The 19,382-nt window shown below is 54.9% G+C and overlaps 1 protein-coding gene across 1 annotated transcript; it reads right to left on the bottom strand.

Moving 5' to 3' along the window:
- Nucleotides 1–12: 12 nt before the first annotated feature.
- Nucleotides 13–19,010, bottom strand: GTF3C5 (general transcription factor IIIC subunit 5). Its single transcript, XM_046644541.1, has 11 exons — nucleotides 18,469–19,010; nucleotides 16,023–16,242; nucleotides 14,242–14,440; nucleotides 8,233–8,428; nucleotides 6,392–6,496; nucleotides 5,048–5,162; nucleotides 4,496–4,576; nucleotides 4,186–4,283; nucleotides 2,859–2,941; nucleotides 2,008–2,150; nucleotides 13–1,030 (listed from the first exon to the last, which is right to left on the bottom strand). Exons 1-11 carry the CDS (start codon nucleotides 18,619–18,621, stop codon nucleotides 867–869), a joined length of 1,557 nt encoding a protein of 518 aa, XP_046500497.1. The 5' UTR covers nucleotides 18,622–19,010; the 3' UTR covers nucleotides 13–866.
- Between the last annotated feature and the right edge of the window lie 372 nt (nucleotides 19,011–19,382).

Genomic DNA, 19,382 nt, shown 5'->3' with positions numbered 1-19,382 from the left:
CTGACACAGTAGAAAACTAACTCAACTGATTTAATAGCAAAGAGAACTTAGGCAGATACTTTTTTAAAATGTTTTTCTGGGCTGGAGCACATTCTGTCAGGGCAAATGCACTTGTCGATATCACATGAGGCAGACACTGCAAATCAGACAGACACGCACCCATCTGGAGCAGTAAGGGATAAACACAAGGCTGCAGGACCCTGCGGGACCAGGGCCCTGAGGTTACTTCAGTTGCCCTCACCCGACCTGCCTGGTGAGGGGCAGCAGGCCTGTTCTCAACTGTCCGGGCATCGCCCAGCATGAGGTCACTGAATGAATGACTGAAGGAACAAATGATGGTCTGGTGGGAGCCCAAGGCAAAGGAAACTCCCCTCTGGCTCCGACACCCTGACTAAGACACCAAGACTCCTTGGGAAAATGTACTTAATAAGAACAATTCCAGCTGGGCCTGGCCTTTGCCAGGCTACCCCAAATGGATGGGAAGACCGACCCAAGGACAGTCTTCCGCCATCTATGACCACAGACCAGGCTCCTCATGCTATCCCTGCCATCAGTCATGAGACCAAAGCCAAGACCAGCTCCTCCCCTAGCTGCACCATCTCCACCTCCAGCTTTGCTGGTCTCAGCCAGAGAGAGGTGCCGGGCATCGGCTCAGCCCGCTGGACACTGAGCTGGCTCACGGCTGCATGAAGCCAGGGCACAACCTTCGGGGATGTCCCCAGACATCCAGGGTCAGAGGGGCCTCCTAGGGCCATTCTGGCTCCTGTGGGGAACACTGGGGAGCCCTGGCTTGTCCTGGCTCCCTCATCAGGCTGGATACCAGTCTTGCCTGGTCAGGCAGGCCCAGCCTTGGGGCTGGGGCTGCGTCACACGTAGTCCAGAATCTCCGTCTCCATCTCGTTCTCACTCCCATCTGATGGCTTGAAGTCCTCTTCCTCCTCCTCTTCATCATCCTCCTCTTCATCTTCCCCAGACTCATACGTCAGCTGCTCTTTACCACTGTCAGCCTTGGTCGGGCTAGAGAAGAGAGCTGGGGCCAAGAAACAAGGTCATGTGTGTCCCAACGCAGGCCTCCTGGGTGGCCCCCAGACCAGCTTTTGCTGGCCTCAGCTAGAGAGAGGTGCCAGGGAGCCCAGCCCCCAGACCAGGCTCTCAGGCTCCTGGAGGCCTGTTTACAGTTACGGGGGTCTGGGCCCAAGCTTTGGAGAAGCTGCTTTGGGAAGTATGGATGCCTGGGGGGGGCCTGGGTCTCCACACTTCCCCAGAGGGACCTCGGGCCACTTCAGGGGTCCAATGGACTCCCTGCGAGTGTGCACGACATTTTGTGGGAGTGCTTTCTCTGGGGAGGGGGTCCACAGCCTCCATTAGGTTCTCTGAGGGGGCTGTGTCCCAAATGAGGCAAGAACCCTGCTCCCGTCAGCTCCGTGGGGCATGGCGGGTCCTGGGACTCCCTCTCCCCAAGCCTGGAGGAGCCCCGAGAGGGGCCCGGTGCTTATCCTCTCCCAGCCTCACGGGACCGTAGCCCAGCAAGTGCTCACTCCCCTCCCTCACATGCCCAGTCGCCAGGGCTGCCTGGTCTGGGGGAAGGGCAGGCAGTGCAGGGTGAGAGGACCCAGGTTCCTGTTGTCCCTGCTCTCCCAGTGGAAGAAGACAGGCAGAACACACTCACATGTGGCTGGAAGATGTAGGATGGGGTCAGGCATAAAGTGGTGGCCCTGGATGGCAGCCCCAGCCCTGCTCCAGCCCCTCCGCTCTGGGCCTGTCTCCTGCCTTAGATCCCCAGGGCTGAGTGCCACTCCTCCCACCCGCGCAGCCTCAGCAGGCAGCCCGAGAGATGCTGGCTCCTGGGCTGAGCCCTGGCTCACAAGGCCTCCCTCTCACCAGCGACAGGGACAAGATGATCCCAGCTGGCGGCAATTCTTCATGAAATGGGTTCCTTGGGGACACTTCTGTCCCGAGTGGGGCCCAAGGCATCTGGGGCCTCCCTTCACCCTGAGGGGCTCTCACCAGGCCTCTTGGAGCGGATGGTTTGCCGGATCATCAGGGTCATAGCGTTCCTCAGTTCGTCGCTGGTCTTGGGGAGGCACCACCCATCCCTTTCTGTGCAGGAATCCTCAGCCCCGTCATTGCGGTGAATGATCTTCTGCAGCCTGGGAGTTTGGGATGTCAAGTTCCAGAGTGGGGTTCCTACTAATAGGTGCCAGCAAGCGGTGTTGGCAAAGGTGAGGTTGGGCTCAGAAAAACGGCACTTGGAGGGACGACCAGCGGAATGAACATGGTAACGAAGAATGCCCGTGAAAGCTGTCCTCCCAGCTGGGGTCCTTAACCATGTGGCCCTGACCCCAAACTGCAAAAGCGTGGCGTGCCCGTGCCCACCCTGCCGGTAAGAGTTCACAGCTGTCTCCAGATTCCGAGCTGTGTGGACCGTGCTTCCGTCTCCTGCCACCCCAACACCCCTCCCTGTTTTTTAAACATCACCGAGAACAACCGGATTAAAGGTATCTGGGATTCTGGTCGGCTCCAGGAAGATTAGGAACCATGTCATGAGCCCTTAGGTGGGCAATGGAGGAGGAGGGGCAAAGACTCAAGAGCAAGACGTGTCTCCGCCCAGCCCAGCACTGCAGCTGGGAGGCACAGCCCGTGTGGATGCTGGAGCTGCCCAGAGGGCTGTGCCAGCCCAGACACAGAGGAGTCTCCGGGAGGCCCTGGCCCCCCTAGCCAGGCAAGTCTTCCCGCTGAGAGATTAAGGCTGACAGGAAATGGAAGAGGTGCAAGAAACACTTTGGTCCCCGGATGGTTTCCCAGCACTGACCCAAGGCCACGGCCCCCCCTTGGCGTCTCGGCACCCATGTACGTACTCTTCCACACTCAGGTCACATAACTGGTAGAACATCTGTCGGTACGGCGGCAAGGCCCCCTCCCGGAAGATGTAGACCGAGTCCTGGGGAGGGGGGAGAGTCGGAAGGTCAGCAGGAGCTCTCCCCTGGGGGCGGGCACTGTTGGAGACCCTCACACTGGGGCTTCCCAAGGGGCCTCTCCAGGGAGTCAGCTGTCCCCAGGACCTGGCAGGCCTGTCTCTTCTCCCTGGACCCAGGTGGGCAGACAGGCCAGAGGCTGGGGAGCAGATGCGGAGAAAACAAGCTCCGACTCCCCAGGAGGTTCCGGGAGGGCAGACGAAGCGGCCCTGCCCTCATGTGGCCCTGGCACCATGGGCTGCCTGCGCGGCAGGCCAGGCGCTCAAGGCATGCGGCACGCACCAGCCGGTGCCGCACTCTGCCTTCCCTGCCTTCCTGCGGGGTCGGCCCGCCTCTTCCTCGCCGACTTCTGCTAACTGGTCATCTTCTGCGGCCCCGCACGCCAAGCTGACATGAAGCTGGGTTTACTGAGTGTCTGTTTTCCCTTTACCGTCCCCGGGCACACGGTTCTAGAGGGGGGGATAACGCCCTAAAACAAGAGTCCTGAAGGAGGAAGTTCTTGGGCGATGATCCGCCTGCTGCCCCTCACCGAGAAGACACTGATGGCGCTGGAACACAGCCGAGTCCCTCACAGCACCTGCCTCTGCCCCTGCTCCTGCTGCATTTACACTCGGCCGCCCCCTACATGAGGCAGCCGAGCGGGGGACACACCCTGCCTGGCCTCCCTGCGACTGTGGAGCAGCTCACCGCAGCCCACATAAAGGCCTTTAGAAACTGCTGCCACTGTGGGGTGACTGCATTAATGAAAGCGTGAGCCTGTGAGGACAGGGTCCCAGCTCTCGTCCGTATGATACCCCTGCGCGGCCCACAGCTGGAGTCCAGATGGTCTGCTTGGCTCCGTACTCATGTACGTGCCTGATTCTGAACATCCCCGCAGCAGCCAGTACCTCAGCAGGGCCAGGCTCACCAAGGGCACCACGCGCAGTTGTTGGTGTCAGTTTCCCTCTCTGAGACCTGCCCAGATGGTCCTCAATACCCACTGTGCCCCGAGTTCTCACTCTGTTTTCAGAGGCTGTCCTGGAAGGTGGGAGTTGTGTGAAGGCACTGGGTGGGCAGCGCTGCCTCAGTCAAAGCCCCTCCCGGTGTCACAGACAGTGGCCCTGACGGGGGACTATAAGTGGGGCCTGCACGAGGGGGTCCTCCTCTCCACTCTCCATTTCACTCAACCAGGCAGGCAGCTGCTCTCCCTGGGGGCTCAGGGGGCACCCACCTTCAGCTTGTACTTGTTGGAGGCCAGTTTCCGCATGCTGGCGGTCCCCGATGGGCCCAGGCCCTGCTTTAGATCACGCATGGTGACGACCTGGCTGGCTATAAGGGGACAACAGCAGTGCTTTGGAATACAGGAGACGGGGTGAGGGGGTGTTCTCCCACCCCCTGCCCTCCTGCCTGCCCCACGCCCTCCCAGGGAGCACTGGCTCGCACACCCTGGAGCGGCCCCCCAGGAAGCTCCTCCCCATCCCTCTGTCCAGATACCCGTCTTCCGCAGCGTCATGTGATGGGCAGCACGCCGAGGCACTTACGTGTCTTTTTGATGGTGACGGGGAAGCTGTAGTTGTAGGTGCTGCGCTTGGCCTTGACAGGCATGTCGCTGTGGGCATAACCTGCCGACGAGGGAGGGCGCATCAGGCAGTGGTGGGCACAGAGCCCTTCCTGGCAACAGCGCTGCCTTTGCGCTACAGGCGCACCTGGGTTCCCTGGGACCAGCTCCTGAGAAAGGGACTCCACGCCCCACACACTGGGGTGATGGGAGCCCCCACATCTGGCACGGCCCATGCAGGGACACATGCAGGTACTTTGTGTATAGTGACAAACTGTAGGTGCAGGGACTGGCCACTGACTAGATGCCTGGCTGTACAAGAGGCCACAGATGACTGTGCAATAACCGAATGAATGAATGACTAGGGTTCAGTCCTTGAGGGTCAACGCTGGAGCCAGGGCCAGAGCTTGGACCCTCATTTCTATGCTGTTCTGCATCCAACAGACCTCACCAGGGAAAGGGTTTTTTATCTTCTCCATGTGGATACATTCTCATTACAAAAGAGAAAGAGAGAGAGAAGATTAGTAATCGTTACCGTATTTCATCCCACAGCGGATTCGGAAGTCAAGGACCTGATACATCTTGGCCTCCGGGTGTTTTCGGGGATCGTACCCATACCGAATCCACAGGCTCCTCCAGGGGCCTGTTATCTGGAGACAGAAAAGGCAGGAGTGCATAGTGGGGTCAAGGCCAATCCCAGCTCCCTCAGAGATGCAGGCCCAGGTGGCCTGCCTGGGGGGGCGGGGCAGAGGACACCCCGAGAGTTGGGGACATGGCTCTGTCCCCTTGGACAGGTCACTTGGCCTTTCCCAGCCTTGGTCTTCTGTCAGATGCGGATGACATGAGCCCCTCTTCCCGTAGTCTGTGTGAAAATTAAATGAGATGATGCCCGTGAAGCCCTGACCACGGTGCCTGGCAAACAGTAGGTGCTCAGTAAATGGTATTACTGTAAATATAATGCAGTACATGGTATTAACTGTAAATATAATATAAAACGTGGTATTACTATAAATATAATACATGTTATTAGTACTGTAAATATAATATAATGCATGTTATTACTGTAAATACAATGCAGTACATGGTATTACTGTCCCAACAAAGGGATGTTCTGGCCCTAAGCGGTACTCCTGAGGTCCTATGTCTAGAAAGCCAATGCTAAAAGACAGAGGCAGCTCTCCAAAGTCTGGGGTCCAAGCCACCTGTCATCACTGTCATGGTCACCTCTTACGCTGGCCTTCCCAGTGCTTCTTGCAGGAACACTTGGCAGGTAGGATCCCTTCCTCCCAGCACCTTTGGGAACCTCAGTAATGACACCCTCATCTCCATCCCCTCCTGGACTGAGTCCAAAGTGGATCAGCCCCCCTTGAACCCCACTCAACCCAGGTAAATGAGTCGAGGCCAGGAGCACCGTGGTTAGGGGCAGGGGCCCCATAGTCAGACAGGCTGGGGTCACCTGGTGGCTCTGCCACTCGCTGCTGTAGGACCTTGGCATGTCAAGTCACCTCTCTGAGCCTAGGCTCTTCCTCAGACGCAAAAAGGGAATCCTGCCACCACCCCCCAGGGAGGAGAAAAGGATGATATGCACACAGCACTTAACCCAGCGCCTGATCCTTAGAAACTTCTCAATACGAGGTCATGTTAAAATGCATAATCCCTTTACTTAATGTAATGGGATGTAATTACTCCTTAATACTAAAGTCTTCCCAATATGGCCAAATGTGTCACTGAGGAGGTGCTGGGGAGAGCCTTTCTGGGGCTGTAACAAGCCGTCTTGGGGGTGACAGGACAGGGCCGCCTGCTCTTGCTGTGGCTCTGAGGTCACAGGATCAGGATGACCCAGGTGGGAACCAAGGTGGGCAGCTGGGCAGACACTTACCATGTAATAGGCCATGAAGGGCAGCAAGACCTTGAGCTTGTCAGGGTGGACGCTGATGTTGGCCTTGACGGCATTGCGTGACCAGATGGGACGGATGTCAAACAGCTGGGGAGGTCAAGGCAGAGGCTGAGATGAGCGCGCAGCTTCCCACCCACCTCCCCCAGACTCCCCAGCATGGCCTGACCCCCAGCAGATCCTTCTGGGAGAGAGCTGGTGGAGAGCAGGGGCTGCACACGCAAGGACCAGCCTCTAGGAACTGCTGTACGCACTCCCCCACTCCTCCCTCCCCTCGGAAGCATGGACCGCACGCCGAGCATGTGTCAAGTGCGGCTGCAAGGCCTGGGGGTCCTGATATGACCATGAAGGACACAGTCTCTGTCCTTCTGCAGCTCACAGGGCAGCGGGGTAGGCAGACGACCAAAGGGGCCGGAGCAGGGCCAAGAGGGGGACGTGCCAGAGCTATGGGCCCTGAGCAGCCCCAACCGAGGGCGGTGCCTGAGTTGGAATCATGAAGGCCGAAGGGGAAGGACTGCAAAAGGCTGGTGTGGCTGGAGCGTGGAGGGCCAGGACGGAAGGGCCCTGAGCCAGGTTCAGGATTGGCTGTGTCCAGAGGACAGTGAGGAGCTGTGCGTAGTGGCCCTCCCATGTCCTCCCTTCCCCTATGACTGCTCGAAACACAACAAGGTGTCCACACAGTCTCTTTAAGAAACAACCCCCTGCAAATGCAAACTGGTACAGCCGCTATGGAAAACAGTATGGAGATTCCTCAAAAAGTTAAGAATAGAAATACCTTATGACCCAGCCATCCCACTACTGGGTATCTATCCTAAGAACCTGAAATCAGCAATTCCAAAAGTTCCATGCACCCCTATGTTCATCGCAGCATTGTTCACAATAGCCAAGTCATGGAACCAACCTAAGTGCCCAGCAACCGATGATTGGATAAAGAAGATATGGTATATATATACAATGGAATACTACTCAGCCATAAAAAAGGACAAAGTCGTCCCATTCACAACAGCATGGATAGACCTTGAGGGTATTATGTTGAGTGAAATAAGCCAGATAGAGAAAGACGAACTCTGTATGACTCCACTCGTAGGTGGTAGTTAACATATGGACAAAGAGAACTGATTGGTGGTTACCAGGGGAAGGCGGGGGGAGGGCACTAGGGGTGAAGTGGTGCACCTACAACATGACTAATAATGATGCACAACTGTAATTTCACAAGGATGTTAACTATCATAACTTTAATAAAAAAAAAAGAAAAGAAACAACCCCCTGCAAAGAGAACAGTCAGTGTCAAGAAGGGAAGAGCCAGGCCTCAGTCAGCAGCAATGTGGCCTCACTGAGAACCTGCTGTCCATGCCTGTGGGGACACAAGGAACAGAGCCCCAGGCTGGGTCTTCCCAGAACCTGGAGGCCAGAGGTTAACGCGGAAGGCCTCTTCCTCCCAAGGCACGTCCAACAAGACCAACTCTAACGAGAGGAAGCACCAGGCCTGGCACACAGTCGGGGCTCCATCTGGTTTGTTGCAGCCACTGAATGGAGAAAGATTCCTGGATCCTGGAGCTCCACACTGAAGTTACATACGGACAATGCGCCAACTGTTTAGTACCCCGAAGGGACCTCCTAAGAATTCTAAGTATTTTCAATCTTGGGATGCAGGGCTTACATCGGCTTGGCTTTTAGATGTGATATCTGGAGGTGAAAAGTTCCCATGTGCTAACGACCCAGTTTAAAAAACAGTAAGTCCAGCCAACCACAAACAATGAGGACGGGCCCAGCTGGGTAAATAGGAGGTGCTCAGTGTAAAGGTGGCCCTGGAGGGGCGGTCTCACCTTCCTCAGCTCCTCCTCCACCTTCCGGTCCACGGGGTTGGTGCACACCTTCCTCCACGTCTGGACGGCAGCCTCCAGTGGCTGCACAGGCACTTCATCATCCTCGAAGTTGACAAAGATGGCGTTGTGGGGGCGCCGGGCCCTGCTCAGGCCAATCAGGTTCTCACTTGAGATAGGGGGGTTGTTGTAGCCTTCCCTGGGGGCAGAAGAGCCGATGAGGGCCAGAGCACCAAAGATGAGCCCAGGCGCCAGCCCAGGTGCAGGCCCGGCCAGACCAGGCAGGGGGCCAGCAGACCTGCAATGGGGCAGCCCGTGTTCACAGCTGTTCCCCGAGTCTGGGTGAGGGGAAGCCCTCAGGGCCGGCTGCTGAGGGCGAGGGCCTGTCTTCTCAGGCTGACGACTGGGGACGAGGGGCAGAGACTGCCAAAGACAGCTCAGAGAGGCCCTGGGGCTATAGGAGCTCTGAGGCTGGGCAAGGCCAAAAGGTCCCCAAGGCTGGGGTGTGGGGAAGGGCTCCTGTCATCAGGCTGGTGGCCTCACGACTGTACTGAGTCATGCACAGCACTGTCCAGCCAGTGAAACACTGGAAAGCACTTAAATGCCCTGCAGACAGAAAGGGTGAAATCAGTTAGGGTGCAGCCACTAGAACGCGATCGATCAGCTGTCAGACAACAGCCATGCTTACCGACCTCTGCAACTCACTGAAGTCACCCTCAGAACAATCATGCGAGGAAGGAACCATTTCCCCATGAATTAGCTGAGGGCACGGGGGTTAGAAACCTGCTGCGTCAGAGCTCATAATAACAGAGCTGGGACTCAGACCCAGGGAGTCTCGCTGCAGAGGCCCCTCACCCGTTGTCCAGCCATCTCTGACAGCGGGAGTCTTTGACTCAGAAGCATCTCGATAATCCCTTGGTGAATGAAGGGCGCGTGTTACTGAATGGCGTCATCTTACAGCACAGAGCTTAAAGCAGGGGCTCTGAAGCCCCTGTGTTGGCACAGAACAGCTAGGTGAAGGATTCCAGAATGCCCAGCATGGTGGGATGTGTGAGCTGGGATGCCAGAGACGCCAAACTCAGACTCAAGTAGGGAGAGCAGTATAAAGAACCCCCTTAAGCCCGTCACCAGCTCCAACGACTGTCACGTGGCTAATTTCATTTCATCCCTACCCAACCCGGAACCCAATAAATTACTGTGAAGCATATTTTAAAGTATGTCCTGGATGTCACAGAATTTCATTCAGGTGATTACTACCTTTTAAATTTGTTTCCACTTTACCTTAATTTTCTCAATACAATCTGCTATTCATAAAGAACAATGATTTTTCACATTGGAAACAAAATTACAAAGAATCAAGACTGGGCCTTTTTTCACATGACTCCATTAGCAACCATTGGACAGCTGCCACTCTCTATCCTGTTTTCAAACACACGTCTCCGAAACCCTGAACGCCCCAAGAAGGAAAGTCGTGGTGGCTCACTTGGGCCCAGCAGCCTGTCTGCGAGCGCAGCAGCAGCAGGGAGCGGCCGCCGGCTCTGCCCCTCACTGCAGGGAAAGGGCCCCCCAACTTCCTCAAGGAGGAGGGATCCCGTCAGGCCAGCCTGTCCTCTGTCCACCCGGCTGTGGGAAGCTCAGCCTCCCTGGACTCAGGGAGGGGCCAGAGAAGCAGGGGCTGGCCTCCCCCTACAGCCCTCGTGTGCCCAGGAGTCTGGCCTCCCCCCGCAGTCCTTGTGTGCCCAGGGGGCCAGCCTCTCCCCACCCCCACCCCCACCCCTGCACAGTCCTTGTGTACCCAGGAGGCAGGCGGAGCAGATGAAGTGATAGCAGCCTGAGAGAGGAGGCAAGTGCTCTCCATATGCTGGAAAATCGATAAACCACATGGAGAGGAAAAAAGGGCCTGTGGGCCCCAGGACAGCCGGCCCTCCTCCCTTGTCCCCACCCCAGAGGCTGGGAACAGCTGCCTGCTGGTCCCAGAGGACAGAGAAGTGACTCAGACGCTACCATCCAGTGCCAGGGGCCAGCAGACCAGAGGGGGCTCTATTTTCTTCTTATATATATTTTTGTTTGTTTGTTCCTGACTATAAGAGTAAAATGCTTGTGGAGAAAAAAATAATAAAAACATTTCAGAAATAAGAAATTTTAGAAATGATATTACCCCCTGCTTAAAACTCAGCAGTACTGAGTACCATACACACCCAGAAAACTATCATTCCTCCGGCAAGTGTTTTCAGCTGGGAGGGGATGTGAGCTGATTCTTTTTGTTAAACATTTGTATACAATGTATATATTAGTAACATATTTCTGTAATATTTTACTCCTTTCTAACAAGCACAATTTACTCTCAAAATCAGATAAAGGGGGCGGAGGCATTCGGTATTCAACAGGCTTGCAAGACTTCAACCAAAAGCAACCCCTGTGGCCCTTATCTGGCTCCCTAGTCACTATCAAGACAACTGGGGAACCGGAACAGGACCGGGAGTGGGGTATTACGGAATGTTGTTAAATTGCTCCCTGTGATAACAGCACTGCAGGTATGTTTAAAAAGCCAAGACCTTCCCTGTTAGAGACACACACTGACTTGTTTCTTGAGGACGTGCTGGGAAGCTGGGAGTGGGGGAACATAAAGTGAGCAGCTAGTCATTGAAGCTGGTGATGTAGGTGGGGGTCCATCAGACACTTCCCTCTAGTGTGGGCTACGTTTGGAACTTTCCACGACGTACTTCTTTAAAGGAGAACACCACATCTTCTCCTCAGGACAAAAATCTAAGCCCCTCACCATAGTCTGGGAGACCCTCACCCCACCACTCTGCCTGGCTAACTCTGCTCCAGGGCACTGGTCTCTCGACCATTCCTTGCATACACCAATCCCCTGGTCTGGAATGTTCTCCCCGGATCCTGTCCGGCTCCATCATCACTTGGGTCAGTTTCAAACATCAGCTCCTCTGAGGGCCCTCCTTGGCACCTTAGCCCTCACCCTACTCACTGTCCATTATGACCTGCTCCTGTCTTATCTCCTTTCAGACAGGCATCTGGACAGCCGCCAGTCACTTGTGTTCTGTCCAGCTCCCTGACCCCTGGCCCGGCATGGAACCATCTGTCGCGCTCTGAACTGATGCCTGGCTCTGGGGAGGGCCCCAGGCCACGACAAGCACTGTTAGTACTTGTTGAAGGAAGTATTTAATAAGGAAAGAGAAAATTCCCATCCTCCCACCCTTCCAGAGATAACTGTTCTGGGCCCAATCTTCTGGATTTTTCTAGGCTTCTATGATCACACCACAGTTTATTTTTATGCCGCAGAATCTACTCTCACACCTGCCTTTTCATAGAGCAAGGTACCCTGGACACGTGCCATGTCAGTCCACGGAGCCCACTCTCTTAAAGGCTACATGGCGCTCCCCACAGAGCAGGGCCGTAATTTAATTATCCACGTCCCTAATAATGGACTGATCGCTTATTTATTTTATCAGACTCTGCCAGGTACTCACTGTTCTAAGTATTTCAAATCTCTTCAGTCCTTCAGCCCTCCAAACACAGGGAAGTGTGTACTGTTATCATCCCCTTCAGGGACACGGAGAGGCCGGGGCTCAGTCAGGGCTGCAGACCACGACGGGGTACCTGCCACCAGAATCCGGGGCTCTCCCACTGCACCAGCCTCCCTCAGTTTCTTGCTGCTGCCAACAATTAATCAGCAAAACCTCTTGTAAGTATGCCTTTGAGCTCTTGGGTGGGTCACTGTGGGATAAATTCCTACAGGTGGGATTGTTTGGCCAAGGGAAAGAATATTTAAAATCATGATAGACTTGGCCAGGGGCCGGCCCCGTGGCCAAGTGGTTAAGTTCCTGCTGTCCTGCTTCAACGGTCCAGGGTTTCACCAGTTTGGATCCTGGGTGTGGATGTGGCACCGCTCATCAGGCCATGCTGAGGCGGCATCCCACATAGCACAACCAGAGGTGCTCACAACTAGAATATACAACTATGTACTGGGGGGCTTTGAGGAGAAGAAGAAGAAAAGAAAGACTGGCAACAGATGTTAGCTCAGGTGCCAATGTTAGAGGGGAAAAACCAGATTATGCCAGATTGCTCTCCCAAAAAGTTGATGTCATTCATGGTGCCCCTTCAGTAGGGGAGCGTCTGTCTCTCCACCCCTCAAGGGACACACTTGGGGATAGGTCTTCAAGTCCAAAGGTGACACGCTGATTCACTCTCCATGGTGTGGGGACAACTCTGAGCAAGGCCTCCGGGAGGGGCATAGGGACCAGGGCTGGTTCCTGACACTCCTTCTCCGGGCCCCTCATCACCAGCTGCTCTGCCTCTAGAGGCACTGGGGCCACGGGTTTGAGCCACGCTGGCAGCCCCCGGCCAGCTGGAGGGGAGACGACCCACGGCTGCCTAGGTCAGCAGGCGCTAAAACTTGCTACAAGAAAGCTCTTGAACAAATGTCACCACCTAGGGGCCATTTTTCAAACTGTTTCCTTTTGCTTTTATCTGTTTTTCCTAATCTTGCCACCTGAAATCGTCATTCACAAATACCTGCTGAGTGCCTCTCACAGGGCAGGCTCTGTTTTAGGCACCGGCGTTACAACAGAGAACAGAAGAGGCCAACGACAATGGCGTTACGACAGAGAACAGAAGAGGCCAAGTCGCTACCTCCAGGCTTACGTTAAAATGGAAACATTTAAAAAATTTGTCTTTTTGAGTGTATTCTGAAAAGGTAAAGCACACAAGAATAAGGACAGTGCAACACTGAGCGACAAGCAAGTCCTAGGGGGTCAGACAGATGGGGGCTCCAGTGCTGCCCATGTGACCTGGGCAAGTCACTACCCCTGAGTCCCTGCTCCCCTTTTTGTAAAACGGGGGTGAGGGAAACAGTCGAATCATTCGAGGGTTAAGATGAAACGCATGTGCAGCACTGCACCACATGACTGCTAAATGACCAGCCGTGGAGGTGGGGATGTCATTAATCTCAAGTTGAGTATTTTCAAGTTTGTTTTTTCATACTATTCAGTCTTAGCTTTTATACAAAGGAAATCCCATTCCTTCCTGTCGATGTGTGGCTGGTCTCCAATGTAATACCAACATTCAACATGCCCAGGCGTGCCTTGCCAGCAACGCTGGGGGTCTCTCACTGTGTCAACATTGTCTAAATGAAGGCATTCATTTATACAAACCCAGCACTCACATGTGGTCTCGTTAGGGATGTGCACACGGGAGGCGGGGTTCGGAGGAGACTATGACAAGGGTCCCTCTGACTTTTCCACCTCTCAGTGCAGGAGAAACCACCGCTGAGTCAAGAGACATGAGTGCTTGTGCTCAGGAGCTTGTGTTCTTGAGGGGAGACAGACCGAGACCAAGCACACAGCAGGCAAGATCCAGGCCAAGTCACAGCCACCCTGAGAACAGCCTCAGGATCTCGGGGGATGACTGATTTTGAGGTGAGTGTGGCAAAGGGAGGCGGGCAGAGGCAGGATGGACTGTAAAGATGGCCATGAATTCTCTGCCGGGATAGTGACAGTGAGGCCAAGACGGGGCAGAGGAGGTGGAAAAGTGCTGGGCTCAGGGTGGGATGTTTGCAGGTGGAATTTCTTAGGGAGTGTCATGACCAGTGACAGCAAGGTACAGAGGGTGTTGGTCAGGAATGACCAGGGGACTAAGTCAAAGCGGCCACTTCTCGACAGGAACCCCCCATGTCACACAGCCAAGCTGTCCGTCCTTTCAGGGCCCTCGGGAATGAAGCCAAGCTCGTGAGCACACAGACCACCGCCCACTAAGGGCTTTCTCTGTACTCAGCCCTGTGCTGAAAACTCTGCGGTTTTTGAATTTAATCCTAATACCTCTGTGGTGTCAGGACTATCCCATTTTCAAGACGGGGGGCTGGGGCTCAGAGAGGCCAATGGCAGGCCTGAGGCCTCCACTAGAGAGTGGGTGGCAGAGTCATGCCTCAGAGCCAGGCCCTCTGGCTGCAGGGCGCTGGCTCTGACCGTCGATGCTGCAGTGCGCAGGGGGCCTTACCGGTGCTGTGTCTCTGGTCGATAGAAGTAGTCTACTGGGGTGTCCAGCCTCGAGAAGATGGGTGGAGGGATGTAGAGCGGCAGCTCCTGGTGGAAGAAGCCCTCCTTCTCAGGCTTGAGCATGAGCACTTTGTCATACATCGACATGTGCCTGCCGCCCGCCTCTGTGTGCACGGCCAAGTACTGGAAGTCAGACATTCCTGGAAGAGACGAGACAGATGGCAGACACTGTAGCGAGGGACAGCTCTCCGCTACACCCGCCCAGGAACTGGCAGCTGCCATGTACTGATGCCCACACCTCCTTGGGGAGGTGCTGAGCAAGCCATGCAATGGAGGCTGCAGAGAATGGAGCAGGAGCAGAAACCACACCCTTCCGAGATGCTTCTGTGAACTCGGCTCAATGCACTCCGAGTCACTTGCATCAATATCATTTTGGGGAGACGGGGGGTTACACGATACGTGAGGAGAAGGTCTAGGTCAATGCTTCCCAAAATGTGACGTGCAGGACTCACCTGGGCTCTTGCTAGATGCAGATTCTGAGAGGTTGCATTTCTAACAAGCTCCCAGGGGAGCCAGATGCTGCTGGTCCAGGGACACACACTGAGTGATGAGGTGCTGGCTCAGTTAGAGATGAAAAATGAATCACTTGGAAAGCCTTGTCCCAGAAAGGACAGCCCTCTCTGGTGAACGCCACATCTCGCCATAATGACTGACATTCAAAGTGCCCGGCCCATGGGGCCCAGGTTTGCTCCAGGTTCTTTTTACAATCTTCTTTTTACTTTCTAGTCCCCTCCTCTTTTCTCAATCTTTATTCTCTTCAGATTCTATCTGAGCACGGCAACTGTAGCTACGGACACTTGTTACTAACTTACCAAGCGCCTCTCGTGTGCCCCTTAATAGTCATCCTCTCCCGAATCTTCACGAGGGCCCCCACTGTACAGACAAGGAGACTGAAGCTGAGGGAAGCTGAGCTGCATGCCCAGAGAACTCACAGCTCGTCAGGCAGGCACAGCTACGATGTCTGTGTTCTTTCTTACTCCCTCTCCCCAGCCCCAGCCTTACCGCCTCCTCACTGGTGTTCTCTGTGGGTAGCACACTCAATTGAGGACCCCACAGGAGACATCCAGGAAGCTAAGAGTTCAAAGCAACAGGAGTCCCAGGGGCTGAGGTAATCTGAGAAGGCTTCAGAGGGGAGGCAAGACCAGGAGCAGTCAAGACCAAGAGAAGGTTCCAAAACACTAGGGGTCAAAAATTGGAGGCCTGCTGACCAGTTTTATTTGGCCCCACATAATGGCTTTAGACATTAGGTTTCTCATAGAACTCTAGCTTCCCTTAAGAATTCAGAAAATTCGGGCTGGCCCGGTGGTGCAGTGGTTAAGTGCGCACGTTCTGCTTTGGCGGCCCAGGGTTCGCCGGTTTGGATCCCGGGTGCGGACATGGCACTGCTTGGCAAGCCATGCTGTGGTAGGCATCCCACATATAAAGTAGAGGAAGATGGGCACAGATGTTAGCTCAGGGCTAATCTTCCAAAAAAAAAAAAGAAAAAGAATGCAGAAAATTGAGCAACAATGAGCCCACAGTCTGTAGGGCGCTGTTGGCTGGAGGGAGGAGAGGCTGCCTCCTGGACGGGGCCTGTGCTCTGCGACTCCCCTCACGGCCCGGCCCTCACGCTTGGGCATATCTTGGCCCACTTCACTGTGCGGATGACCCAAGGCTCCTGCATGCAGCAGGGACACAGTTCCTGAAATATCCCAATGCAGTAAGAAGGCATTTTGCCGTTACCTTGAAATTTGTAAATGGTGGAGACAATGCCAAGGATCTCCACGTCGAAGATGACCTCAGGGTGGGAATCGGGTGGTGGCGCCCCCTTTTGCCGCCTCGTCTTCCTCCGGACCCGGAGCAGCAGGCTGCTGGTACTGAAGCGGTTGGCACACACAGGGTGGCAGTAGGGGTCCTCGGGCCGGAAGTACAGCTCCAGCCTCTTGGTAGGGTCTGCATAGATCTGTGGCAAGGCCAAAGGAGACAGAGTGAGGCAGTGACCAGCAAGGCTGCTGGCAGAGAGCCGCTCCTCTCTCAACAAATGCCTGATGGTGACCACGGAAACCGGAGAAGGGCCAGGAGGGTCATGCTTCATTCTGAGCTCTTAATTCCCAAGACTCACTTTTCAAACCCAGGTATCTTAGTTTTTAATCTAGTAGAGAAAATGAGAATAATCTCTTCCTTCTAAGGGGTTGTAAAGCTGGAGATAATAACTGCCAGTGAAATAAAAGCCATCATCTCTCAAGTGCGTTCAGTGCGGGGAATCTTACGACTCTTCTGGCAACACTTCAGGGAGGTGGTGTCACCCTGAGTTTACCGTGGGGGTAACTGAGGCTGGGGAGTTGAGTGACTTATGTAGGGCTTCCTACTCCAGAACTACCCATCCCACGGGGTCTTGGTATTCAGTCTCATATGCAAATGTTTCCAGGTCCAAGGGAGATTAAATCAATCAGTAATAACCCCTTTGGCCCTGACCAGTTGTTACTTATCCTTTCCAAGCCTTGTTCCTGCTCCTTAAAATGGAGATAATAACAGGACCTACTCCGAGGATTGCTACAATGATTAAACGAAGAGATGCAGAAAGCACTTAGCCCAGAGCCTAATTCATGGAGAACACTCACCATGTGTCACCTACATATGAATGCTTGCCCCAGCCGGGGTAAGAGGGATGCAGTAAGTGTCAGCTGTGTGCATAAGAAAGCACCAACAATGTGCACTGGGCCAACGGCATCTACTTGCTAGTCTGCTGGCTCCCCAACACCCGGGACAGGGCCTGGCCCTTAGGAGGTGCTCAGGAGACATCTAGGGAAAGAAGAAGGTTAAAAGGAGCCCCAACCCTCAGGAGTCCCTTCTCCTGAAACACAGGTCCCCAAGACTGCTGGGCTGGGAATGGCCCCAGACGTGGGCCTAGCACAGAGGAGGTGCTCAGGAAACACGAATGGAATGAATGAAGGACTAGAATCTCTTCCCAAAGAGCTCACACTGTAGTTGGGTACAAACATCCCTGGGGCTGGCGAGAGAAAGAGTCCTGTCAATACCACAGTAAAGTGAATAAGTCAGGATAAAACAGCAAAACATGACCGGCCTCCACCGGCATCCTGGGCTTAACGACAGGCTCAAGGTTTTTCACTGTTTATAAAGGATGAAGAGGTGGCAGTTAAGAGCTCAGACTTCAGAGGGGAGGGATGCATGAGTTCCAGTCCTCACTGTACCATGTTGACCCAACCTTTCTTACCTGTGTCTTTACCTCAAAAGTGGGAATAATAATGGCACGTAACTCACTAGATTGTTGGGAGAGCTCAATCACGCTTTCGACAATCATGTCAAAAAATATTCAAAATATATTTTGGAAGCACGTACTGTTATGGATGTAATGACTACACAAAGTCCTGCTCTCATGGAGTTTACAGTCTCAGAGCCAAGGGGCCAAGATAGCCAATAAACACGTTAAAACATAATTTCAGATTGGAATTAACAGGTTGAAAAGATAGTAATTGCTAGAAGCCGCTTTAGTTAGGGCAGTCAGACAAGGCCTCTGGAAGGAGGAGACATTTCAAGATCAGGTGCATGTAAAGCACTTACACGGAGCCTGGCAAGGTTAAGGACTCACTCCAGCCCCCCATATGTCGAGTGATTTGAACAAGTTGCCTCGGTTTCCTTGTGAAATGCAGACAATGACAGTTCCTACCTGGCAGGGTTCTAATGAGGATCGAATGTAAGTAAAGCACCTAGAACAGTGCCTGATACAGAATAAGTTGTTAGCTATTAGCACCTTTAACTCAGTAACCTAACGCTTCGTCCTCCTCTTACATAGGTCAAAGGCTCTTAATCTCCCCCGCGCCTCGGTTTCCTACTCCGTGACATGAGGGCGTGGCAGCCAAGCACATCCCGCGGGGCTGCAGGCGAGCTGCGTTCGTGGCCAGGATGCCGAGGCTGCGGCTCATCCGAGGATGGGATGGAAAGGACTCCCTCTCCCCGCTCAAAGTCTCCCCTATAGTCCTTTCCCCACGGTCCCCAGGGAAAGACGGTCCATTTCCGGCCATCTCGGAAGGAAAGCCCCGCCCACTGGCCGCCCCAGAGCCCGCCTCAAGCTCCGTTGCCAAGGAAATCACACTGCCCCGGGTGGTCCAGCCTCTCCGGCCGCAGTCCCGCGACTCGCTCTTCTCGCGTGGTCCCGGCGACTCCTCACCCGGGAGACGCCTTCCTCGCCGCCCAGGGTCGGCAGCATCTTGGACACGTCGCGCACCACGCCCGGGTACTCCACGCATACCATGCGCCGCTCGCGCCGCAGCTCTACGGGGATAGCGACCCCCGACCCCGCGTCGGCCGCCCCCGCTGCCATCCCTGCCCGTCTGGCCGGCCGCGGCGGTCCGTTCCTCTACGCGCTCCTTGGAGCCTCGTCTGAATGGTTCCGCGAAGGAACGTTCCGGGCTCCCTCACCGCTCGCGTCTCCTAAATCCCTAGGCTCAGGGAGACGCGAAGGCCTCTGGGAGCAAACGGCCGAGGGGAAGCCCCCAAGGCCTCGGAGAGAAGACCGCCTTAGCCTCAATTTTGTGTTTAAAACGAAGAGGGTTACGCCTCCCCGAGGGGCGGGGCAAGAGCCGGGCTCTCCCGCCAAACCGCGAGGGACCCGGAGGATTGTAAGACACCGCCCCACTCTCGACTTTAGCCAATGAGAACCCGAGGGCCGAGCCGTGATTTTAGCCAATAAAGAGTCAGGAGGACGCCAGGTTCCACCCCCCGGTAGGTTTCAGCCAATAAGGAATCAGGACTAGATGGGTCCCCGCCCCCTTGCTCGAATTCCACCCAATGACGGCTCGGGGGCGGGCCTGAGGCATACTTCCGGCTCGTTTGCTTTTTACGGAAAGGCCCAGCAGTGAATTGATTTTCGGGCCGGGTCCGCCCACCGTTTTCCGGGAGCTCGGTCCTGACTCTTGCGGCCGCCCCAGGATGGGGTTATTAGCGGCGCGTGGAGGTCGCGGGGAGTGCGATCTGGACATGGCGAACGCGAGGGAAGTGCGCTTTGAGTGCTCGCCTCCCCTCCACACACAGAAAACACCGAAGCGCCCTCCGCCTGGGAGCTGGGGGCAGAATGCGCGCGTC

This window comes from Equus quagga, chromosome 1 (genome assembly GCF_021613505.1).
Source record: "Equus quagga isolate Etosha38 chromosome 1, UCLA_HA_Equagga_1.0, whole genome shotgun sequence".
NCBI classification, from domain to species: domain Eukaryota; kingdom Metazoa; phylum Chordata; class Mammalia; order Perissodactyla; family Equidae; genus Equus; species Equus quagga.
This window is presented reverse-complemented; position numbering and strand designations above follow the sequence as displayed.

Excerpts from the sequence above, each read along its gene's own strand:
- GTF3C5 (XM_046644541.1), bottom strand. The coding sequence starts at position 18,621 with ATGGCAGCGGGGGCGGCCGACGCGGGGTCGGGGGTCGCTATCCCCGTA. Across the intron at positions 4,284-4,495 it reads CGTCACCATCAAAAAGACAC|CCAGCCAGGTCGTCACCATG; the intron begins GTAAGTGCCTCG and ends GTCCCCTTATAG. Across the intron at positions 1,031-2,007 it reads CATCCGCTCCAAGAGGCCTG|CTCTCTTCTCTAGCCCGACC; the intron begins GTGAGAGCCCCT and ends TCTTGGCCCCAG.